At 39.6% G+C, this 26206-nt stretch overlaps 1 protein-coding gene across 4 annotated transcripts in view; it reads left to right on the top strand.

The window, feature by feature from the left end:
* The window catches only part of LOC128732709 (signal transducer and transcription activator), a 132244-nt gene that overhangs the window by 91111 nt on the left and 14927 nt on the right, over positions 1-26206 (top strand). For all 4 annotated transcript variants that reach the window (XM_053826029.1, XM_053826026.1, XM_053826028.1 and 1 more), the window contains 6 exons: positions 13168-13358; positions 13444-14420; positions 14645-14768; positions 14834-14957; positions 16946-17435; positions 17506-17851. In XM_053826029.1, coding sequence (XP_053682004.1) covers positions 13231-13358; positions 13444-14420; positions 14645-14768; positions 14834-14957; positions 16946-17435; positions 17506-17851 — 2189 coding nt within the window. In that variant the 5' untranslated portion in view covers positions 13168-13230. The remainder of the gene's footprint in view (positions 1-13167; positions 13359-13443; positions 14421-14644; positions 14769-14833; positions 14958-16945; positions 17436-17505; positions 17852-26206) is intronic.

Below are 26206 nucleotides of genomic sequence, written 5' to 3'. Positions count from 1 at the left end.
AAAGGAACCCATCATTTTAGATTTTAGTCTGGTCATCTTTTCTGTCGATGGTTCTGGTTAATTTTTCGGTCGATGGTATCATACGCTGCTTTGAAGTTAACGAACTAATCGCGCGTGGAAGCTCTGTATTCACGGCCTTTTACGGAGGATCTACCGCAGTGTAAATATTTGATCCGTCGTTGGCCGTCCTTCAACGAAGCCGGCTTGATAACGTTCCACAACTCTGTTCACAATTGGTGCTAGTCGGCGGAAAATGATTTGGGACAGCTTTCTACAGACGGCAGTGAGAACGGTAATCACGCAACAGTTCTTGTAGAACGAGCAGATAACCTCCTCTTTCCACTCCAGTTGAGATCCTAACAATCAGCCAGTGCGACTAGTGATAGGCAGGGTGGCAACTCAACCAGGAAAAGATCAGGAATTTTATCTCACCAGGAAAAACCGGGAAAAAATCAGGAATTTTTATACAAAACCAGCAAAAGTTCTGTCAATTACTTATGCATCCATGTCCGCTACTTCGGCAAAACAAAATGTGATTTCCCAAATAATGACAGTAATCCGCCATGGCATTGATCTGTCGCCAGGAGCGTTTCGAATCAATAGTCTGAATAGAATCGATTAGGCTACACCGCCAACAGCCTCTAGATCTGCCGCTTCTGTGTTGTCCCTGCGGCTTCCAGTTGACTGTCTTTCTGTAGATTTCGTTCTCTACTCTCCTCGAAACATGTCAGACCAGGCAACGATTGACGAAGACCTGCGCGGTTGTGCCGCTGAAATACATCACATCTCGCAGGCAATAGAACGGATTTCACGTTCAAATTGAAAATTCGTGTTAGGGCCGGTAAAATGATCTGATTTGAGCGCCAAACATTTCCAAGATCCAAAAATCACAGCTGACTTGATTCATGTTTCTATATCATTCTTGGTACCACCACCTACGGTTATCTGCTACCAGGATATAAAAAATCTACCATCTCAACCTCTACTGTGAAATTGGAGGGATTGTTGATGGTCACTCCCTTCACTGAGTTAATGGTAGCGACATTGATTATGAGACCTGTTGCCTTAGAGTTATCGCAGAGACGGTCAAGTTTTCCCTGCACATCATATTGCATTTGAGAGACCAAGATAATGTCATCGGCCAGGTCGAGGTCAATTAATTGCTCATTTGTCAAAGAGTTCCAGGGTAATCCTCGGTTAAGTTTACTGTTAATGGCTCCAATTAAAATTTCGTCAATAATGATCATAATAATGATCAGTTGCAGTGAAAGTAAGTAACCCTGTCTCACTCCTGCCGGGTTGGCAGGAGGCCTCATAATGAGCGTCGATAAGATAGACTAGCTTACCAGGAATCCCTCAACTCCTCAGGGCGCCTCAGATATTTTCGTGATTTAGTCGGTCGTATGCTTTTCTTGAAATCAACAAGCACTAAAAGAAGACAGCCTTGGATTTCGATGATTTACTCGAACATTATATTGAGCGTCGTGATCCGATCCACACATGATCGGCCGGCACGGAATCCAGCTTGCTTAAAGGAGTTTACCCGTAAATTGGTTGGTAGATTGGATGGCATTCTACCCATTTTATTTCACAGAAAATCACAAATATCAGGAGACGGACGGCACTTTGTGCTTTCCTTGATATTGAAGGAGCTTTCGATTACACGTCGTTCATTTCATTTATTACGGCCCTTTTCCAACACGCAATTCACCACACTCAATGATCTAGATTCATGCAATGCTTCCGAGCAGGGGCGATCAAAGGATGTCCACAAGGAGATCTCTCCCTGCTAACCAAGCTGTTATAAGATTATTGCTTAGGCCATCAACGTAGAACTTATCGTCAGAGAAAAGTTTAACGCAGTACTGCCAAGTTGTTTGTTAGGAGCTCTAAACACCATCATCTTATAATGCTTACAAGACGGGCCTAATATAAACCCCACCAAAACAGTCGCTATATCATTAACTAGGTGAAGAAAACATGCTGTTTCTTCCCCTATACTGATTGGTGTCAGGATGAGCTTCAGTAACCGCCGCTGTGCTGTTAAGAAAGCATTCCGTTGAAATTAAGTACAGGGTTGTAGACTAAACAGTTAAACAGTTTATCTACCCAAATCCTGCAGTAGCTAAAATACTACTCAACTTAACTCGTAGTGAACTACGCACAATGACGGGATTCCTAACTGGACACTATCCCGCTTTTGATCGTTTAAAGAATATCGGATGATTCCGGAACCTGCCGCTTTTGTAACTGTGAACTTGAAAATTCAGCGCTTCTGCCCTGCAATTACGGTGCTCTTGCTTTATCTAGGCACAACTTCTTTAGACCAAATTTCCTTCCTAGAGCCCAAATCCTTGAAGTACGTTGATTTTAATAACGGAACACTGCTTTTTATATCTACCAGCTGCTATGTTATGCTGCTATAAATAACGTGGTAACAAGCAGGATAAACAAAACTAGTCATCATAAATGACCTATTGCAAGTTACTCCGTTTGACGGTACTGCAAGAATTTGTTCGGAACTGTTGTCTTGCACGGAAACAGGGCTGAAGAGATATTTGTGCATGTGACGTGACGCAGCAGTTCACAAAGCAAGGAAAATCAGTGACTGTCTTATCCGTAGATAGTTTCTGAGCGTTTTATTTGCTGCTTTGCGTTATTCTTTGTGATTCTTTATATAGTTTCAATTGTGTTTCTGTCAAGTATACAAATAGCTATAAAGTAAAGTGTCGAAAAGAACAAGTAAGATGCAGAGGACGTTAGCTAATTGATATTTCAACTGGCTGTCCACATGTTAGTTGTAAGACGAATATACTCCAAATCAATCTATCACAATGAATGTTGCTGTCAACAATTTCATAGAACTTGAATGCGAATCAGTGTTGTAAATGATAACCCAAAATAGTTATTTATTTTTTCAATTTAACCGTAGTTGTAAGGAAGCTCCTTAAGTAAGCTAACTTCGTCACCTGGATACCAGTTGAAGTTGACTAGTGCTACAAGTCATGCAAAAATTGTCAAAATGCGAAGTCATCCCCAATCATTAGAAGATGTGTAATTGTGGTTTGATGGTTCAACTCTTAGTGGAACTACAAAATCTAAGAAATTGATAAAACTGATATACAAAGTACAGACACTTAGGATATTTAAACTCAATTTCAGTTGTGTGATCGAGTAAAACCAAATTAACCGAAGAAAAGCGTTACAAAAATTATCGATATACACAGGTTAAAGTGACAGCAAATAAATGTCCACCACCTGATTCATTGGAAACACGTGCTTTTGACAGGATGCGATCAATGAAAAACATGCACGATCACATCACAGCAACTCATGGAAAACCAGGACAACGTAACATTCATTGGCTGTTGCACTAACACTGACAGATAGAAAAGCAAAATCCGTTCAGAGTGTAATTAATATTATGACCAGAGTTAATGAATTTGAGATAGAAAAAATTTATGCCCGTTCGTTCCGACAGTTTGCGGGGCTATAAAAGTCGTAAGAAATCATCACTTGCAATTAACCCCGAGAGTTTGGACCGAACGGCAGGGCGAGTATGTGTGTGTGTTGTGTGATTTAACAGGCGTTACAGGGGATGATTCTTATTTAGTGGACTGAACATTTTACGGTTACGTCAGTGAGTTGTAAAAACAGTCCTGCATCTCACGTTAGCTCACCTAGTCGAACTGATGGATTAAGTTTACAAATCCTAACAGTTCAGTCACATCGAGCTGACAAACCGGGAAATAAATCAATGCCGCCGCCCGATGACAATTTGTAACTGAGAAAGCACACACGGAGTGAAATCCGATCGGAATTCTTTCGAATTCCGTTCCGATGATGGAGTCGGCATGCTGGCGGCATGCCGCCAGAGCAGGGTGCGGTCAGGCAGGTGCTGCCGCCACCCGGTCCGGCGGCCGTATCAGGGGCACTGCTGTACTGTTGTGTTTATTCCAAGAAAGTGTCATTAAACTAGTTGGGGTGGTGGCCCTACTGGAAAGTGTTCGGTTCGCAGTCGGCTAGGATCCTTACCCGACCCACCGGGGGCGGGTAGGCGGTCTGGCTTTGGATCGATTCATAATTAAGCAGCTTAGATTTTTAATTAATAGTCATCAAAAGTGTAGCGGATTGTTTGCGATGTAAAGTAGAAAGGCAGAAAGGTAGAGTTTCCACCTTGCCGCAACTGACTTTCATGTTCATGTTTGGTTGGCGGTTCTTTTGATGCGAGTCACGATGTATCCTTTAGCTAGACGACGGTGGTTCGGTTTACTACATTGTTTTAGATTGTTCGAGTGCAGGCACTGCACTGTTGTCGGCGAGTTTATTAAAGATTAATGTCTGTTTTTCTGTTACAAACCTCTGGGCAGATGTACGAGCGTACACAATCGATCAGTCTGTTTTAAGACTTCATGACTTCAAAGCTTCAACTTACTATGTTCGTCTCGTAACGAAATGAAATTCATAATTTATGACAACAGCAAAGCTCAGTGGCATTTTCCATCCGACAGACACACGTGGAGTGTTTTTTTATCGGTTGTTGAAATACTGAAGTTATAGAAACAATGTTTAGCAAAGCAAAGAATAACATGTCCGCTCCAGAATCCGTGGGGGGACAACTTCAACAACCGATGGAAATAGCATTGCGATTTGCAGCATCTGTCTGTTGTCTATGTTTAGGCAAACGAAACGGGCAACGGGGGAAAAAAGTTGTCTACAAAGTTGACAAAATTTTCAAACATCAAACCATCAGACACAGGCAATGGCCTCTAGCGGTTGGGATACGGTTCCCCCGATACTGTGCTCAGCTCAGCGAGCACCGGAGCACCAGAGTGAGCATCATCAGCCTCGAGTTGACAATACTTGAGGACACCAGCGTGGCCAGACATAAACAACGCGACCTTTCAAGAGCATGTTTTGGCCTGATAAAATCCAGTAATCGTAGCATGGTGAATCTATTATTACTTATCACAAAAATACCGGCCGATCAGACTGAAAACTCCGGGCTTTCGGGTGCAATTGGACTTAAAATTGCCCGTTTTTTCACTTTTTGTTCTGTTTTTTCTTATTTGTACCGTTTTCCTGGGTTTTCTTGTTTTTACTTCTTCACTTTTCTTCTTTTTCCTTTGGGGATTTCCTCTTTTTCATCTTTTCTTTTTGTTTTTTTTCCACCCGATGTTTCATTGTTTCATTTTTTTTCGTTTCTAACTCTACTTTTTCTCGTTTTTTTGTCCTCGTCTGTTACGTTTCATAATTTATGTTACGTTTATTCTGTATTTTTGGCTTCCTTTTTTTCCATTTGCATTCTAGTATTTCTTTTTTATCTCCTGTTTTAGGTCTTTTTCTCTACAGTTTTACCCTTTTCTCTGGTCTGCTTTTCTTTTCTATTTTTAAGTCCCGTTTTGCCATCCCATTCCCATTTTCAATTCACTTTTTATGCCATCTTTCTCCTTTTATGTCCAATTTGACCTCTTCTTCTCGTTTTCCTCGATTTCTCCCTCGGTCTATCTTATTTCCTCTCTCGCTATTCATCTTCTTCATTTTCTTTTTCCTGTCTCGTTTTTTGTCTTCGTCGTAGCAATTCCGCCGGCAAGGGCGGAAAAGTTTTAGGAGATTTGCTGGGTGCATTCTGCTGGTCCGCTCGTAGGAGAAGACATTGGCCTTGACTTGAGCGAGTTAAGAAATGAGATTCGACAGTCATGACAACAATCCCTTGAGGACAAAGCGTCTGAGAAATCTGATAGTCTCTTTAGGACTGCGGGCTATCAAACATCTGGCTAATGAGCTATGGATTGCTTCGCTGAACGATTGCTTCAGCTTTGAGAAAGATGGTTCAAGAAGTCGTTTCACTTCGCGAGTCTAATTGAGAGCAAATCGGAGAAACGCTATGTAACGCTAATGCTATGTAACTCAATGAGGTGCAACTACGTTACTTTTGCTCGCCTTGAATGCAATCTGGTATGATTGGTTTGAGTCTTTGCTTAATGTTGGCGATTGTTACTTCAAAAATATATGGCGCCCCTCGTTTTGGCTACAGGCAAGGCTCTTATATATAGAGAAGAGATGATTTCCAATTGAATAGTTAATAAGTCATCCTTTTTACTTTAGAGCATCCAGCAAAACGGTGTAGACAGGCTTGCAGAACTTGACATTCAGCAAGATTTTCGATGCTGTAAATTTGAATTTTTAATAATTATCAGCGTAAACTAGTTCACATTTAGCATTGTATAAATTCGCTGCATCGTTGAAGAACAAAATAAACAACATAGGTCCAAGGTTGCTACCTTGTTGAACTCCGAAGCAGTTAGAAAATTCATGCGATAAAGTAGTATCAACTTTGACTTGTAGGGTTCTATTTTAGAATAGGATTCCAAGCATGAACAAAGCGGGTAGCTAAGCGGTCAAATGTCTAAGCTTTTTAATGGCAATTTTAGTCGCATTGATGATGGCGACCAAAAGCAGCTTTTAGGTCCGTATAGATCGCATCTAGCTGATGACCGTTACCGATCGCTTCACTGCATTGAGCAGTAAACTACATTAAACTAGTGTTCACTGAAGGACCAGGAATGGACCCATGTTGATCCAAAGAAATGTAACCGCGGCAGCTGAACATAATGACGTCACAGACAATCAACTCCGAAAGCTTAGGACCGGAATAGAGTGATGTAATTCCACGGTAGATTTCAATCAACTGTTTCAGTTCTTTTTGAAAGACTGACTTTTTCCAATTAGAGGGAAATTTTACCTACTTTATTGAAAGGTTGAAAATCAGTAACAATGGAATTTTTACTATAGATATGCAAGTTTTTAGAATTTCTGGAGGAACTCCATGTGGCCCTGGCGCAAAAGAAGGTTTCAATTTTCGTGTAGCTTTCGTTAACATATATTCAGTGTCAGTACAAATGTCCAGATCGATCAGATTTGCGGGTATATATTCTACACAAAAAAGCACGTTTTTTAACGAACCAGGTGGTGGACAGTTTGTTTGCTGACACTTTAATACTTTAACCTGTATGTATGATGCGTTTTGTCACGCTTTTCTTAGGGTAATTTGGTTTTTAAAATTTACTCGATCAGACAGGTTAAAAAAAAAATATAAAAAGCTTTAAATATCAACTAGCTAACGTCCTCTGCATCTTACTAGTTCTTTTCGGCACTCTACTTTACAGCTATTTGCATACTTGACAGAAATACAATTGACACTATGTAAAGAATTACAAGCAATTAACGGACGCAAAGCGGCAAACGAAACGCTCAAAAACTATTCTCGGATAGGACAGCCGCTGATATTCCTCGCTCGTCACATGCACAAATATCCCTTCGACCCTGTTTCCATGCGAGGTAACAGTTCTGAACAAATTGTTGCAGTATATGGAAGCAATCTGGCAAAAGGAAAGGCTGAACGCTCGCTTTTCTATGGCGTTTCACTTTCAGGACATCAAATTGGACTAGATTCAATGTTTAAAGATGAAATCAGTTAAAGTATGTCACGAATGACCTAAGCTGTTAAAGTGACTATAATCAAACAAAAAAAAAATCAGTTAAAGAAAAGGGGTGCTTTTGCACTCTGGCGTACTTCCCAAGCACAGATCAACTGTCGAGGGGGCAGTTTGGTACTTTTTTTATAACAGGAAATTATATTAAACAGATGGTGCGGTTTACTGCCGGTCGTCCCTGCCTGTGAAGTCCCCTGTGACCCTGCTTCACGTAGAAAATGTATGCGGAAATTTGTCCTTAACACTATTAAGTGATTGAAAATGAAGATTGTATTGCTGATTGCAAGGAAGATTGTCCAATCAATAAGGGCGCAATCGCTTATAAAAGTTCTATTTTGGCTTAAATCGTTTCGGTCTCTTCGACGCACTTATTCCTTGGAATGTAACAAAAAAGTGTGCCGAAGATATTGAAAAGATTTAATGCAGGATTGCACTTTTATGAGCGATTTCGTACTTTGGACGGTACAATTTTCCTTGCAATCAGCAATAATTAAAACCACATAATTGCTAGATCTATTATGAATCGATTGGTATTCAAACCATCAAAATTCATTAATGACCGGCAGAGCTATTAGCGTTCAAAGTCTTTCATTTTTTCGTGACGCTCGCCCTTTTGGATTTTTTTGAATGACACCCTATCTCAAACCTTGTAAGACGTAGTCCTACGTCAAAACGGGACAGAAAAAGAATAAAATTGCAGTGAAAAAATGAAAAAAGATGTATTTTTACGGATAAAACGGATAAGAAAACAAAAAGGTGATAGATAAGTAGGACGTAATAGGTGAATGAATGGAACGACAGAACAGACAGCAGCGAAAAAAGTAATAGAACAAGAATTAAAATACAAAAATGGACAAAGTCGGGACTAAAATAAGAAAAACGTCGAAACCGGACAGAAAATGAAATAAAACGAGATAAGAAAAATGTGCAATAGGTTTGAAAACACGGAAAAACAAGAAAAAAGATGAAGACCAAAACAGAAGAAAGTCAGGACTGACGAAACTAAATAGAAGATAGAGGAAATGAGGAAACAACAAGACGAGGTCTAACGGGATCTAAAAGGAGAAATATGGGACTAAAACCGAACAAATGGGACAAACAAAAAAACATGAAAAACATCAGGAATAACGGACTAAAGAACAGTGTAAACGGATGAGAAAAAGATGAAAAACGGAAAATAAAAACGCAAAATCGCAGAAGAAAGGGATAAAATGGAGTCAAAAACTGAATAAACATGACAGAAAAGACGGAAAACGGCGTATCAAAAGGTGCAAAAATGGAGTAGACAAAGACGGAAACCGAGTAGGAAAGGAGATAAAAAAAATTAGTAAAAGTACGGTAATCTATACCTATAAAAAAGGATTTCTGTCTGTCTGTCTGTCCCTATGTTCCTTATAGAATCGAAAACTACTGAACCGATCGGCATGAAAATTTGCATGTAGAGGTTTTTGGTGCTAGGGAAGGTTCTCTCGATGGCAAAAGACCCCTTCCCCCACTAAGAGGGCGGCTCCCATACAAATGAAATACAAATTTCCTCATAACTCCAGGACTAATCAAACAAATGGAACCATATTTGGCATGTGGGTGTTTTTGGAGGCATGAATTTTTTCTATGATGAATTAGGACCCCTTACCTTTTTAGAAGGAGGGGGGCTCCCATACAAAAGAAAAATAAATTTCCGCATAACTCCAGAACTAACCAAGCGAATGGAACCAAATTTAGCATGTGGGTGTTTTTGTAGGTAATTTTCTTTCTATGGTGAATTGAGATTCCTCCCCTCTATAGGAGGGGAATAATGACCCCTCTCCCTTTTAAGAGCGGGGCTTCCACACAAATGAAATACAAATTTCCTCATAGCTCGAAAACTAATCAAGCAAATGGAACCAAATTTGACATGTGGGTGTTTTTGGAGACAAAATTTTTTTCTATGGTGAATTGAAACCTCCCTCTACTTTAGGAGGGGGCTCCTATATAAATGAAATACAAATTTTCTCATAACTCTAGAAGTTGGGGGAGTTGTTTTCTACTCTACTGTGAGCAAAATTTGTATATTAAAACACCCATGAACTCCTCAGAAACTTGCAAAACTCGAGATTGTGGCAAAGGTCATCAGAGATTCACGATTTATGTACAACACAGTTTAATTTGTGGCAATACGAAGCTTGTCGGGTCAGCTAGTCTCTGATAATTAATAGTTCTAAATTAATCGGATACTTGAAAATCCTCATTCCTCATAAAAGTCTCCCAAATCCAATAATCATTTATTTGGAGAAGGCGGCTAGGAATTTAATGTTTCTAAGGGATAATGAACAAACTCTCTTGATATCCGGTTGGATACCGAAGAAAAATCTTACAATTAATTAAATTAATGATTAATATACAAATGCAAAAATTCATAGTTCATTCTAATGGTGTTCCCATTTAAGTCAAGTAAGATGTCTGCTCATGTTGATCGAAGTGTTCTAGAATGCATAAAGTCATCTCGATTAGCAAGGATATTCAGTTAAAGTCGACTAGGGAGAGGGCGTGAAGTGATAAAGTTAACCGCTGAAGAAAGCTAGGAGCAAAATTTTAAAAAGTTCAAAAGGGAGAGAACCACGTTTCGACGTCTTAACGTTGACATCGTTGGCCATTTGACCGTATTACGACCGTATTTGGCGTCTGACTCCCGTTATAATTATTGCACACTAGCTGTTTAGTCTCGAGAGTTGGGAAGCTGGTGCGACTCTATGGTTTGAAGCTTTTGTCAACTACCGCGAACGCCCAGGTCATGCTGTGCCCAATTTACTTAGTAGACCTATCTTGGGACAGTGCATAAATGCCAGGGGGATGCAAGATGAAGATTGTTCTATGGGTCAAGCCCATAGAAAACCACGGATGGGCTTCGAGATTTGTCTTCCTATTGTCTCTTTTGTGGTTGTTAGTGTTGGATAATTGATGGTGGGTGCGCGGTTGATTATGACATCCCGGCCTTTGGCAGAAAGATCTCAGAGTCAGTTCATGGAGTCCGCGCAGGGCAGGAACGCTTGTGCTGCGGGCATAGGCGTGCTGACTATGCTTGGGGCTGGGGGGTCTGTAGCCGCAAGGTTACCGCAGACTCGCATAGTCTGCTTTGACAAGCGAATGGTCGTGGGTTCGAATCTTAGTAGAATCAGGCCATTCGATGTCAAAGTGACTTTAGCATGGGTTTATTCTCAGGCCCCTCATCACCCTTCCTTCATGCTGAGTTCTACATTATCCCGAAGACGCTTCTTATGGTTAGTATACTGGTATGAGGACCTATTGAGGTAATGGTTTTGAGCCTCATGATGACTCACCAGTTTTAACTATAACGAGGCGAAACAGGTTTGGTATAGTAGGACATGCATCGAAGCAAGGGTAAAACCCTCATACACATAAACACGCATAAAAAAATATAAGCTTATCGTTTACTCAATAACGATAAAGCACAGAAATGCAGTGCAGAATACAGCATACACCCGGGCAACATTACAATAGATCAATAATGTTGTGGTCAAAGTGATAAGCCCATACACAAAAAAGTGCTTGGGGCTCTACCTGTGTTTTGGTGGGCGACTTCCCTGATAATGACGACACAAAAGGGGGCCCGGCATAGAGTTTTATACGCTGCTAAGCAACCACCTGGATATTGTTCGGGTTAGGACAAAAAATAAACTTCTGTAAAGACACCACCCTTGCAAAATTATGCATTTTTACCCATTTGCTAATATTCGTTTTTTTGCAAAAAGTTTCTTCGGGAAGTGTTAGTAAAGACTAACTACAAGTAGTCTGTCTCCAAGCCGCTCTGCAGAAAAAGCAGACAAAAAATTAAACAGAAAAAAACGATAAAGAGCACGAAAGAAAACGGGACAAAAAACGCGGCTCGAATGCGAAAGAAAAAGAGAAAAAACGCGAGAGAGAAAAAAAAGGCATGAAAAAAAAGAAAACTAAAGCATAAATATGATAGCATGGAAGGCAAAACAAAACATAAAAAGTGAAAAAATGGAAAAGAAGAAAGCGGGAGGGGGGAAACAAGGAAAGAAACGAGGCGACTAGACATAAAAAGATGAAGAACGAAAGAACACAGATGGTTGTGGTTTTTGAAACAATACGAGAAAATAGTCAGGATAAACTCTACAGAAAAGGAGAAAAAAATTGGCACGAAAATGAAGAAACGAGATCGGGAAAAGAAGTTAAACAGGACAGAAGAGGAATAAGGATGGAGAGAAAAAAAATCAAAATAAGTCAAAAGGGATAAAACGGATAAGAAAAACAAGACATGATAAAAAATTTGGAACTAGTAAGAGAATGAATGGAACGACAGAATGGACAACAAAACGGTTAAAACGCAGAAAAAAAGACAAAACCGGGACCAAAAAAAAACGTCGAAACGAAACTAAAATGAGAAAAAAAACGAGACAGGGAAAAGGAATAACAGGTTTGAGACCACGGAAAAACGAAACAAAAAGACGAAGAACAGACCAGAAGAAAATCAAGTTTCAGGAAACAGACGAACAACGAATAGAAGATAGAGAAAAAACTTATGAAACGTGGAAAATAGAAAGAGGCCTAACAGGATTTTACAGGGAAATATGGGAGTTAGATCGGGAAAACGGGACAGTAAAAAACAAGAAAAGAAAAACGGAATACGAAAAAGAAAAACCGGAGAGGAAAGGCTAAAAATGGAACCAAAAATAGAATATATATATGACACAAAAGACGAAAAAACGTATCAAAAAGTGCAAAAATGGAACAGAGAAACACGAAAAATGAAAAGGAAAGGCGATAAAAAGTTGGTAAAATACGAAAACTCAAGTAAAAAAGTGAAAAAGAAAAGAGTCAAGTTGGAACACGGGAAAGAAAACGAAAAAACCAGTGAAAACTAGAACAGTAAACGCAGAAAAACAAAACAATGAAACAGGAAACACGAAACTGAAAAAAAGGAAATGGTAAGCAACAAAACCAGACCAAAACATTTTTCTGCAATAAATAATAAAGAATAAATAACTGCTGGACTTCTGGATGATAGAAACTATTTTGTTTAAAATTAAATTTTACAGAAAAGGTGGGGTAAGTGCCCCCAGCGTGTCCCAGCCTAAGCACGCCACAGTGCCTAAAAAGAGCATCAGAAAATCTAATTTTCCTCCACTTGAATGAAATAAAACTGTTGACTGGCTGGCTGGTGGGGCAAACTTTTCATCTGTCACCGTCGTTCGCTCAGTCTCGCTCGCTCACTCGCTCTCTCGGTCCACTCCTATCTGAAAACGAAGAAAGGGAAAAAAGCGCCAGGCTTATTAAATATTCCAGAGATGAATGAAAATAAAAGCTTCAGGGCTTGAGGCGTAGTTCGTTTGTGTGCCACACAGACAAGTCAGATGCAGCAGTTGCTGCTTCTGCTGCTGCTGCTGCTTATCCGGAGCAGAAATCTGGGTTTGTTTTAAAAATGCGACCGAAAAACAGGACTCGTAAATGAGCTGAACGATTCTCTGAATTTTCGTACATTTTATCACTCTCAACTCGCCCGTAATTGGACCGAACAGTCAGTCGTTCACTTGGAGCTGCCTGAATTCGATTCGTCCCAGAAAAGCCCCGGCTCAATGAACTCTCTGATGATGATTAGTGGCATTGATAATAACCTTACGCTCGTATTTCCATTCTCCTTCTTTTCCAGAAATCTCCGGCTCCCGCGTTTCCAGGAAATTTCCACTCACCATTATTTCGCGCTGACTGAAAGATGTCGCTGTGGGCACGCGTCAGTCAGCTGCCACAGCCAGTTCTCGAGCAGCTTCGGTACATCTACGGGGAAAACTTTCCGATTGAGGTGCGTCATTACCTCGCCGAATGGATCGAAAACCGGCTTCTGTAAGTTTTGGCTTCAATTAAAACTTTTGCTCTGCCGTCCCGCCGCGTGGAATTCTGTGGAATTTTTGCTTGTCTTTTTTTTTAGAAATGTTCCCAACTATCAGCCCGACCAGGAGAGCATCTGCGAACAGGACGCGGCAAGTTTCCTCAATGAGCTAATCAACGAACTGGAACGGACCGCCATCAATCTGCCCGAGCACGATAGCATGACCATTCGCATCCGGCTGAATGATTCGGCTCGCAATCTGCGGCAGCACTTTTCGCACAACCCGGCCCAGTTGTATCTGCATTTGTACAATTGTTTGCAGCGTGAGCGGCAATGTATAGCCTACCCGGAGGAGTGCGTCAACGTGCAGGACCCGGAGATTATCGAGGTCATTAATGGGCTGCACGAGCTGCAGCGAATGGTGCTGGAAAACGGTAATGAAAACCGCAACATGGTCCGAGATTACGAACATCTCCTGCTGGAGATTCATGAAATTACCAAAAACAAAGCTCAACTGGAAGCGATCGAAAGTCCACAGCTGCGAGAGCACACGCGGACCGCCCTTGCGCAGCAAGAGCTAAAAGTCAACGACACAGTCAACCACATAACCGGTAAGCGGCTCAATCTGGTCACAAAATTCCGCCGGACCATCCAGCTTACGTCGCAGGTGCAGGACAAAGTCCTGCACAAGTACCTAACGCAGTGGAAAATCAATCAGGGTTTCGCTGGAAACGGCGCTTCCGGTATGAGCGCCAGTAATCTGGACACCATCCAGGCGTGGTGCGAAAGCCTAGCGGAAATCATCTGGAACACCAAGGACCAAATCCGGCTGGCGATGAAGAACAAATCGAAGCTCAACATCGAGGAAACCAATCTGCCCGACTACCTGCCGCAGCATCTGGTCGATGTGACCAACCTGCTGAAGACGCTGATCACGACCACGTTCATAATCGAGAAGCAACCGCCGCAGGTGATGAAAACGAACACCCGCTTCGCGGCCACCGTGCGGCTCCTGATCGGCAACACGCTCAACATCCGGATGAGCAATCCGGTGGTGCGTGTTTCAATCATTTCAGGTACGAGCTATGAGGCTGCTAGTAAGTTTTTTCGGTTGTTTTTCCGCGTGCGTTCCGTTGCATGATTGAACTGAACGTGCGCTTTCACACCATCCACGCCTGATCGGATCGATCAGGCGGAGCCTGAATGAAATGGGTCTTAATTTGAGTTTGCTTTCGTTTTTTTTTTCTATTTTGGTTTTTCTCCTGCGCTCCTTGTTGTGGTGGCACGCAATGAACAACAGAGGCCCAAGCCCAGGCGACGCAACAGTCCAACAAGGCGTCCGAGCAATCGTGCGGCGAAATTATGAACAATACAGGAAATCTAGAGTACAACGAAACCACTAAGCAGTTATCGGTTAGTTTTAGGTGAGTTTTAGCTCCTTTTTTTCTGTTCTATCAAATCCAAACGTTTGTCCTGTGTTGTTTGTCAGAAATATGCAACTTAAGAAAATCAAACGGGCAGAGAAAAAAGGCACGGAAAGTGTGATGGACGAGAAGTTTGCCCTCCTATTCCAGTCCAGCTTCGCCGTGGGCCATGGCGATTTAGTCTTCTCGGTAAGTTTTGCCCCATTTGTCCCCCGCCACCTCACAGTAGTCCAAAAGGGCGAAAAGTGGAACTTTTTTCCTAGTGTCTTTTGTTTTAATTTTATCATTTATGGTCTTCAGCACTTTTGTTCGTTCCCTCAATTTGTTTGTTGGTTGGTTTTGTTTGTTCCCTTAATCTAAAACTGTCAAAAGTTAGTCATCGCTTACTATAATAACGAAAATAAAAAAATAACTTTTTTGTGTTAGGAAATATTGACATAGTTTCTTCGGCAAAGTTGTAAATATTGTAAAAACTAGCAACTTTGCTGAAGAAATAAAATTTCTATCTTTATCGAGTGCTGAACTATAGGGCATATTCTTTAAAACTTCTTCAAAAATTGGTTTTTCATACTTAACTTTTGTTAGTTGCATTATACAAAAAAACAATGTTCTAGGTAATTATCGTAGCTCTCAAAATACACGTTTTCACAGAAGACTGCAAATCTCTTGGACCTTTACTTGCTGAGTTATCGCATATTAAAGCTTTAAATTTCCATAGCTTCACGAGCCCATGGGGTAAAATGGTGCAAGCGGATTTATGAAATCAGTGCTAGATCTTAAAGCTTAAGTCGAGTACTATAACCTTGTATGGGTTCCGCTTGACCCCAACCACCCAAATGAGAGTACGGCAAGCCTACGTTTTATGCGTTTCGCGTTCGCTAAAGGCTCGATACACGTGCAGTTTTTTTGTGTGTTCGTAGATAGACACATGGTTCCTTTGGCAAAATCATAGAAAATATAAAGGTAAACAATTTTACTAAAGAAATGACATTTCTGTCTCTATCGAGTGCAGAGCTATAGAGCATTTTCTTGGGAAATTCTTTAAAAATACGTTTTTCATATTTAGCGTATGTTGGTTGCATTTTACAAGAGTATATGGTTCTAGGCGATTATTGAAAGACTCAAAACACATGTTTTTGCAGGAGGTTGCAAATCTCTAGGACCTTTCCTTACAAAGTTATCACTTATTTAAGCTCTATTTTTCCTTAACTTCATGAGCCAAAGGCGATAACTTTGTAAAGAAAGGTCCTATAGATTTGCAATCTTTTGCAAAAACGTGTATTTTAGGTCCTTCAATAATCGCCTAGAACCATATATTGCTGAAAAATGCAACTAACATAAACTAAGTATGAAAAACTAATTTTTAAAGAATTTCCAAGGAAAATGCTGTATAGCTCTAAACTCGATAGAGATAGAAATGCCATTTCTTGAGCAAAGTTGTTTGCCTTTATTTTTTCCATAACTTTGCCGAAGAAACCATGTGTCTATCTACTAAAACAAAAAATGGACGTCTATTAAGCCTTTCGCAAACACGAAACACATAAAACATGTGCTTGCCGTACTCTCTTTTGGGTGGTTGGGGACAAGCAGAACCCATACAAGTTTATAATACTCGACTTAAGCTTTAAGTTGAAGCGCTGATTTCAAAAATCCACTTGCTCCATTTTACACCATGGGCTCGTGAATCTATGGAAATTTAAAGCTTTAATATGCGATAACTCAGCAAGTAAAGGTCCAAGTGATTTGCGGTCTTCTACAAAAACGTGTATTTTGAGAGCTTCGATAATTGCCTAGAACATTGTATTTTTGTAAAATGCAACTAAGAAAAGCTAAGTATGAAAAACCAATTTTTAAAGAAGTTTTAAAGAATATGCCCTATAGTTCAGCACTCGATAAAGATAGAAATTTTATTTCTTCAGCAAAGTTGCTTGTTTTTACAATATTTACAACTTTGCTGAAGAAACTATGTCTATATTTCCTAACACAAAAAAGTTATTTTTTTTTATTTTCATTATAGTAAGCGATGACTAACTTTTGACAGTTTTAGATTAAGAGTAATATTCATACGAACAAAAGTTCTGAAGACCATAAATGATAGAATGCAAGCAAAAGACACTAGGAAAAAAGTTCCACAAAAAGACAATTGAAAAAATCACCGACATTTGGATCGCGTGCAGGTTTGGACGATCTCACTGCCGGTGGTCGTAATCGTGCACGGCAATCAGGAACCGCAATCGTGGGCTACCATCACGTGGGATAACGCCTTTGCCGACATCAATCGGGTGCCGTTCCATGTGCCGGATAAAGTTTCCTGGAATCTGCTAGCCGAGGCGCTGAACACCAAGTTCCGCGCGTCGACCGGTCGGTCGATGACGCCGGAGAATATGCATTTCCTGTGCGAGAAAGCGTTCCGCGCTAGCCTGCAGTATCCGGTGTCGAACGATCTGACCATCACGTGGTCACAGTTCTGCAAGGAACCCCTGCCCGATCGAACGTTTACCTTCTGGGAGTGGTTCTACGCTGCGATGAAGGTTACGCGGGAGCACCTGCGGGGCCCGTGGAACGACGGCAGCATAGTCGGTTTCATTCACAAGTCGAAGGCGGAGGACTACCTGCTGAAGTGTCCCCGTGGTACGTTTCTGTTGCGGTTTTCCGACAGTGAGTTGGGTGAGTTTCGTTTCAATTTCCCCCAAAAAATCATTATCCCTATTCTAAAGTCTTTAAACCCCGTTTTTAGGTGGCATTACAATAGCTTGGGTCAACGAAACGAACGAAGGTCAGCCGCAGATTCTGCACATTCAGCCATTTACGGCGAAAGATTTCGCCACCCGGTCGCTGTCGGATCGGATTCGCGACTTCGAAGACCTGTTCTATCTGTACCCGAACAAGCCGAAGAACGAAGCCTTCGATCGGTACACGACACCGCCCGGGCAGCCGCGTAACCGCAACTACATCCCCTCGGAGGTGCGTGCCGTGCTGATGCCCAGCCCGAACAATAACAATCCGATCAGCTACCCGAATACGCCCAACTCGTACAACCACCTGCAGTCGCCGGATACGTCCCGGGATACACCGAACAGCGGGTGAGTACCTACCGCCTATTCTTACTGCCAGGAAAAAGCGTTGCTAGTCGTTGTGCTTGTGCTATTGCAAACAAACATTTCCTTCCTGACCCCTCGCTCTATGTTACTGATATCCTTAATTCACAAACAATTCACGCGGGTTTTGCGTTGGGAATCATCCGTTTTTTTTTTGTAGAAAGTTGTACAGCATATTATGGTTTTGGAAACCTCTATCATTTCCATACTGTTCATGATGATTTGAGATCTATTCGAAGGTCTGGTAGGAGTATTTTCCATTCTGAAATAATTTTTACAAACAAACCAATGGGACACCCATGAGCAACCCTCTATGTCAGATCCCTATGTCACCTATCACCAGAACGCATCTTGCTTTCATTTTGCCAATATTGAGACACATCTTTTCTTCGGCAAAGTTGTAGATAATGTAAAACCACGCGGCTTTGCTGGGTCAGTGACATTTATACCTGTATCGGGTGCAAAGTTATAGAGCATTTTCTTTGGAAACTCCTTAAAAATTAGTTTTTCGTTCTTGACTTTTGTGGGTTGCAGTTTACAAGGATTATTGTTCCAGAAAATCATCGAAGCACTTAAAACGCACGCTTTTTCGGAAGGCCGCAAATGTCTAGGTTGTTTCCTTACAAAGTTATTTAGGATAAAGATAAGGTTAATTTTTCTTTTACTTCTCGTAGAACGGAATGGGGCAAGTGGAGGTGTGAAATTAGTGAAACACGGTTGTTCCCAAGCTCGTGCAGTTAAGGAAAAATAAATATTGTGTTATAACTTTGTAAGAAAAGTTGCTAGAGATTTGCAATCTTCTGCAGAAACGTGTGTTTTAAGTGCTTCGATAATTTGTAGAACAATGCATTTTTGTAAAATGCAACTAACAAAAGTTACGTGTGAAAAATTTCTAAGGAACTTCCAAAGGAAATGCTCTGTAATAGCTCTGCCTCTTACGGAAATACAAATTTCATTTCTTCAGAAAAGTTGCTTGTTTTTACATTTTCTACTATGGGCAGAATGTCTCAAACTCATTTTCCCTTGAAATATTATCACTTTCATTAGTAACAAAACGCGCTGCGCAATTTTTTGGCAGCTTGAAACTCTTGGCTGTGAGTGAGCTACGAAAGTCTGAACAGCAAAAGGCATATTTTCGTAGGATGGAATTTGGAATTATAAAGGGAATTAAATTCCGTGCCACTGAAGACCTTACGGAGTCAAAAAAGTTGAATTCAAAAAGAATGCAGCATAGCAAAAGGCAGAATTATAAAAGAATTTATACTCAAAAAAGAGTCACGAAAGTCAGTGAATTTTAACGAGCAGAATTTCGTATGGTAGAATTATATTTGAGAAGCGCCAAATAAAATACAAACAGGGAAGATTCTTAAAGGCAGAACTCCAAAAAGGCGTCACATAAATTCGAAAAAAGATGGAATTCTCAGTAAAAGCAGATTCACGAAAGTCAGAATAGCAAATGGCAGATTTTCGAAAAATAGCGTTATAAGCAGAGTATTGAACGGCAGTAAATTTTATATTCAAATGGCATAAGATAGAACCCTGAGCAGGAGAAGTTCAAGAAGCAGAACAGTAGAAGATTGAATTCTATAAGATAGAAGTATAATAATAGGAATGAAATTCAGTATCCAGGAAGGCACTAGAAAGAATCACGAAGGCCAAGTTTTTAAGAACAAAATCTTAGGACCGAAGATTTTAGGAGACAGAAAAACAAAAGCCGAATTCAAAAGAGGTAAAAAATACCAAATTGCCAAGACAGAGTTTTGAAAGGTTAAGGCACAAAAAAGAATCATAAAAGGTGGACCGTTGAAAGGAAGAATAAAGAAATGTTCAAGAAATGCGGAACAGTAAAAGTAAAATTTCTTGAGGTAAAATCATGAAAGGCAGAATTATGGACTGAAATTCAGTAGCATAAAAAAGAATCACGGTAGGTAGAGTATTGTGAAAAACGTAATTGCAGTGGGTGAAATTATGTGTAAAAGACACGAAATAAAATACGAAGGATGGAAGTGTTTCACAAAATCCCAAAAAGAAGAATCCTAAAAATCCAGATTGCAAATAGGGAAGAGAGAATTTTTTTAGAAGTATTACGAAAGACCAGTGCTCGAAAAAATTAACAGCCCTGCATGAAGGCGAATATTATAAAACGCATTCAGCTAATACAGTATTTTACCCCTGATATTATTCTTTTATAGCCTCGCAACCCATACACATGACTACTGAACTGCTAACAGTGTTTGTCTTTCGCAGTTTTCTACCCTTCAAAACAATTTATTCATGAATTGCAGTGATAAATGATTGCCCGACCGACCTGTCAGGCAATTTTCTTGCTCTTGACTGATATTTTAGCTCTCAAAGTTTGGTTTTTTATTCTGCCTGCTTTTCGAAATAAAAATTACTGCAAAGTGTGGAATAGTCCTATAGACCACAGTTTCGGCACGAAACAAAATTGGTTTCTAGGGAACTTCCAAAGGAAATGTTCTATAACTCTGCCTCTTATGGAGATACAAATTTGATTTCTTCAGAAAAGTTACTTGTTTTAACATTTTCTACAACGAACAGAATGTCTCAATATTTAAACATACGAGATTCAGTGTTTAAGCCACTACATTTGCATCCCTCGTATTTGACAACGGAGAGAAGTCTAGAAAGGCTCAAAAAGTAGAGTTTCAGAATGCAGAATCATGAAAGTCTGTGAACAATAAAAGGCATATTTTCGTAGGATAGCACTATTTGCGAACAGAGTTTAGCATGGCAATGAATTCAGTATCAAAAAAGGTGCCAAATTGGAACATGAACGCGCGCGAATTTCGAGAAAAAGAACGTTGAACGACATGTTTCCGTAGGATAGAATTATCAAAGCAGTAAAATTCAACATCAGGAAAGTCACGAAAAAAAATCTCGCAGAGCAAATTTTGAAAGATTTAATCATGATTTCTGGAAACAGAATATCCAGGGTCAAATTAAAAAAAAAGTAAAAAAGAACGGCGCAAAAGAACATAAAACAAAAAAAATTGATAGGAAGAATGAAGGAAGTCATTCAAAACATGCAAAATAGAGAAAGGAAAAATTTCGTGACGCAAAATTATGAAAGGATTGAAATTCGAAAGTATTACGAAAGAGAATCACGACAGCAGAATTACAAAAGTGAAATTTCATAAAAGGCACGACGGAAGTCAGTATCACAAAGGTATGAAAAAGAACCACGAGAGGAGAATTTCCGAAGACAGCATTCGAAACAGGCGGAATAATGGGGAAGGCGGAGCTGTGAAAGGGATTTAATTCGGTAACATGAAAGGCATATAAGAGAATCATAAAACGGGAAATTTTTGTAGAAGGAACCAAGCAAGTCACTCAAGTCAGATTGAAAATATGCATAACAGTTAGAGGCACAATTTCGTAAAGTAAAACAATAAAAGGCAGAATTGAAAAAGGATTGGAATTACGAAAGGTGATGATAAAAGGCATGAAGGAGAAAAATTTTGGAAAGGCAAAAAGCAGAATCTCAGAAGGCGGTGGCCGGAATCGTGAACGTCAAATTTCGAAAACAGTTTAAAAAAAAGTACTCTAAGAGACATGAAAATTTATGTCTCAAAAGATGTGACATAAAACCACGAAGCGAAGGAGGGATATTTAGCAAGTAGAATCTCAGAAGACCGAATAACGAAAGTCAGAATAACCAAAGGAAGAATTTCGTAAGAATATGGATTATGCAGACAGAGTCTCAAATGGAATTAATTTCAATATCACAAAATAGCAATACATATGTGCACAATAGGATAATGAAAAGCAGACTTTTTAGAAGCAGAATGTCAGAAGGCAAAACTCTCTATAAAATAAAATTACAAAGCAAATAGTAACGAAAGGTATGATCTCCAAGGGAAAATTTCGAAAGATTAACCGTTAGGGCGAAAATTTTAGGAGACAGAATAAGAAAAGTTGACTTAAAAGGAAATGGATAAACAAGACCGATTTCGCAGGGCGGTAGAACTATGAAATGCAAAATTATAAATAAAATTAAATTCTGTATCAGTAAAGGCTGAAAAAAAATCTTAAAAGTGGCAATATTGAGAAAAAAAATACAAGAACGTCAGATAAAAGAAAAGAAAATCATAAAAAACAGAACTTCGTACGGTAGTGTCATGAAAGACATAATTATGAAACGAATGAAATGCAGTATTGTTGCTACAGGCAAAAAATTTGAAAGACAGAATCACAAACTAATTTCCAGCAGGGAGGAATAATGAAAGTCGGATTCAAAAAGGGACAGAATAGGACTGAATTCAATGTCGCAAAAGGCACAATAAAGAGAAACATAAAAGGGGGATTTTGAAATGAAGAAAAACATTAGAAAAACACGAATAAATAGGTATCAATAAAGTAGAATCATAAAAAGCAGAATTATGATAGGCAGAATCAAGAAAGTCACGAAAAGCAGGTTTTTAAAAGTAACCGAATTTTGAATGTCGCAAGGGTCCTGTAGTCGTAGTGGTCATGGGTTCGAATCTTAGTAGAATCAGGCCACTCGATGTTAAGCGACTTTCGCTTGGATTTATCCTCAAGGCAGGCCCTCCATATTTTTCCTTCATTCTGAATTTTAAGTACTGGTCTTGCCAGTAAAACTGGTACTGGGTCGAGGTGCGTAATGAAGCCTCTTGTGTAAGGGTAAATCATAACTAGTCGTTCTGGCTTTTAAGAGTGCGAGATTGGTTGAAAAGCAGTAAAAACCATATAAAAAAGTGAAAACACTGTCACGAAGCACGGATAATATAAATGGTTCAGTCATCCTACAGCGATACTGCAAAAAGAACGAAGTGTGGAATACAGAAAAAACTCCTGGACGATATCACAGCAGATCAAAATAATGGTCACAGTGAAGGTGTGCATACAAAAGAAATGAAGGTTGGATGCGGATAAAACGAAAGACACCCCATGGGAGTCAAAAGCAAGCAGAAAGCAGGGGGTTTCAGCAAAAACAGTCACGAAAACTAGAATAACTAAGGCAGATTTCCGTAGAATACCGTTATCGAAAACATAGTTTTAAGCTGAATTAATTTCAGTATCGTAAGTGGCACAAAATAGAAAACTCATGGGTAAAATTCCGACGGAATAAGGGCAGTCTGTTTCAGTATCACTAGAGGCACAAAGAGTATTATAAAAGCTGATATGAAGAATCTAAAAAATAGAATTTAAAAAGGCAGAGTCAAAAAATGACACGAAATGGATTTGGCGCTAGTGATGAGTTTTGAAAGATAGACTGCCAAAAAGCAAAATCCAGAAGACAACGATGAAGATCGGATTAAGAAAAAACAGAATCATAAAAGGCACAATTTCATAAGACAGAAATGCATAGGTAAAGAAAAATTGAAAGTGTAATAAAGGTAAAGAACTGTGATAGGCAAAAGAAACATGTCGTAGAAGCCAGGATGGTTCCGTAAGTCAGAATCACGAAAATCACAATAGTAGAAAAAGCAGCATAAGAAGAGAGATAGATACGACAGTACTTGACAGGGGAAGTTCAGTGTCGCAAAAGACTCGACCAGTGCTTAGAAATTTCATATTCTCTCATCTCAATTTATGCTCATTCTTTGCTGTTTCTAGTACTGATGAAATGCCGGAAACCAACGATTTGCACGAATCACTTGCGTTCGAGTGTTGTTCTCTACATTCATTCATTCTCGGTGATAGTGAATGAAATCAAATGTGAATCGTTTATTCATTTTAAATTGCCGACAACGGCTAACGGAATTACAATAAACGTAAACATTGCCAGTTTTAATTGATTACCTTCAGTCAGGTTTTGGTTGATTTTCGAGTAATCCATCAGCACTGCAATTCATGAATGAATTGTTTTGAAGTGTAGAAAGTAACGAAAGACAAACACTGTCAGCAGTTCAGTAGTCATGTCTTTGGGCAGACAATAAAAAAGTATACTAGCAGAAGTAAAACCACGTTTTATATTCGCCTTCATGCAGGGCTGTCAATTTTTTCGAGCGCTGGACACGATTGACATCCCGGAAGAATAGAAGGCTCAACGAGTAGATTCTCAGAAAGCCGAATCACGAAAGATAGAAAGAATTAAGTAAAATTTCAAAACGCAGGATGTCAAAAGGCAGAATCCAGTAAGAGAGAAATGTAAAAGGAATGAAATTCAGTATTACAAAAGCTACGAAAATAATCACAAGAGAATTTCGGAAACCAACATCGCAAAAGGCGAAATACTAGTACATGGAGTAACAAATTCAGTATTAGAAAATTATGGAAGAGAGGATAAAAGGAGGCACGAAAGAGAGTCACGAAAAACAGGGGATTCTGAAAAGCAGAATTTCGCGCAGTGTAGAATTTTAAAACGTCACAAAATAAAATACGAGGGAGGAACAATTTTTGAAGCGGCCAAAAAAAGCCAAACCAAAACCAGCAGAATTTCTGAAGTCAGAATCAGAGTCCAAATAGGGAACAATAATAGGTGACTGAATTCCTTAAGGTAGTATTATAAAAGTATTAGAAATGACGTAAAATTCACTGTCTCAAAAGAATCACGAAGAAGGGGAATTCACAACGGCTCGAAAAGTTGATTTCCAGAAAACAGAATCACGATAATCAGAATGATGCCTGGCAAGCGGACGGTGGAGTTGTTCATTTCCTCCGTTGAAAAAAGAATGAAGTCATGCTGGGGATCATCACCACACCTCCACCAGTGACAAATCGACCAGTCTGACGAGGTAACTTTGTTAGTTCTATAACGTGGATAACAATATAATATCATCTGGCAATGTCGCTAGACACGAGTGAGGAGCCAGGGATAAGAGCTCTTCACTGGAGGTGAAAAGTTATTAGGTACGTTGTTAACCAGAACAAAAAAAAAACGCTAATTGCAGCCAAATCTTTACCAGCTAATCGTCGGATAATGTAGAAGTCACTGAACGGTTTAGGGATGCGAGTAACAGATGCCGCCAAACCATCCGTAATGCAAAAAGGACTTGGTGGGAGGTTTTTTTAGATGGAATTCTCAAAGATCAGTTCTCGAGCGAACGGTGTAAATGTAAACCTATTAACTCCTTGTATGGTAACAGATAGTTCAACGGACGGAATCTGTACCAGCTATAGTCAACTAACCAGCAACTTCATCATTCTAAGGGCCACAAAGAACTGCGATTCCATCAATCGTCATGGTACCTAAGGCTCAATAAAGACCAACAGTAAATCAGCTTGGATGCTTAAGCAGCTTCTGACGAACCATGTCATGCTGCAGCTGGGAAGAAACGCATGCTAAGATTAATAAACCGCGACAGGACGCATACTAGTCAAACAGAATGGAATAATCTCGTCAAATGCTCTAAACACAGGCCAATATCATTGACAAGTGCATTGTACAAGTCTATGGAACGGATGATTAACCACCGTTTGAGCGAGAATTTTAAAAGGCAGAAACATGATCCTATCAAGTAGGATTTCGACTGAAGCAAAACTGAGAAGGAGAATCATAAGAGAGGTAGAATCACAAACAAGCAGAATGAAATAATAGAATTGGATTGAAAGGCGGAATCATAAGCGATTTCGTCGAAATTGACAAAAACTGGAATGGCAGATTCAAAAAGTCTGAAAGGCTGGCAGAAACTTAAACGTGGGAAGAAAAAAAATTAAACGCACATAAACAATGAATTGAAAACCGAGTTATTCTCGTTAGGCTAACAAATGTTATGAAACGGTTTCAAATGCATACAAGAATATGAGTCTCGTTTCCAACTATTTACAATGTTCCGCTGCACTCAATCGGCTCCAATTCGATACCATCTCATCTGAATGATTAGGGTGTTTTGGAGTAAACAAGATCTGCGGTGCTGATGCGAATTTTGTAGCAAAAGTTACATAGCAATGGAAGTCACCACGTTTAGGTTTTCTGACAATCTTTCCGAGGAACATGAAAATCGAATCCAAATTAGTATTTTATATCGTGAAAATTTATCTTCAAATATGCTACAACAACGGATGACCCCATTCACTGTGGTTTTCGACAACCGAAAATTTTAATTTAAAGATTTCAAAGATATTGCAAATTTAAAAAATTAAATTTGGCATAATTTAAATGCAGAATAATGAAAGCTATGTACAGGCAGAATCTTAATCTAATCTAATCTCATACTAACACAGCCAATTCTCGAAAGCATTCTGGAACATGAATCGTCCACATGAATCAATAATTTTTCTCGTCAACAACCCGGCCAATTGCGCTATGGCAGAGAGAATTTCAAGGAAACGAGTAGAACCAGAAATAATACTTAATTTGATTCAACTTCTTGAAACCAAGGGAAAGGAAGAAAGCGTGGACGTCCCGTACCAAAC

The sequence above is a fragment of the Sabethes cyaneus genome, chromosome 1, assembly GCF_943734655.1.
Source record: "Sabethes cyaneus chromosome 1, idSabCyanKW18_F2, whole genome shotgun sequence".
Lineage (NCBI taxonomy): Eukaryota > Metazoa > Arthropoda > Insecta > Diptera > Culicidae > Sabethes > Sabethes cyaneus.
This window is presented reverse-complemented; position numbering and strand designations above follow the sequence as displayed.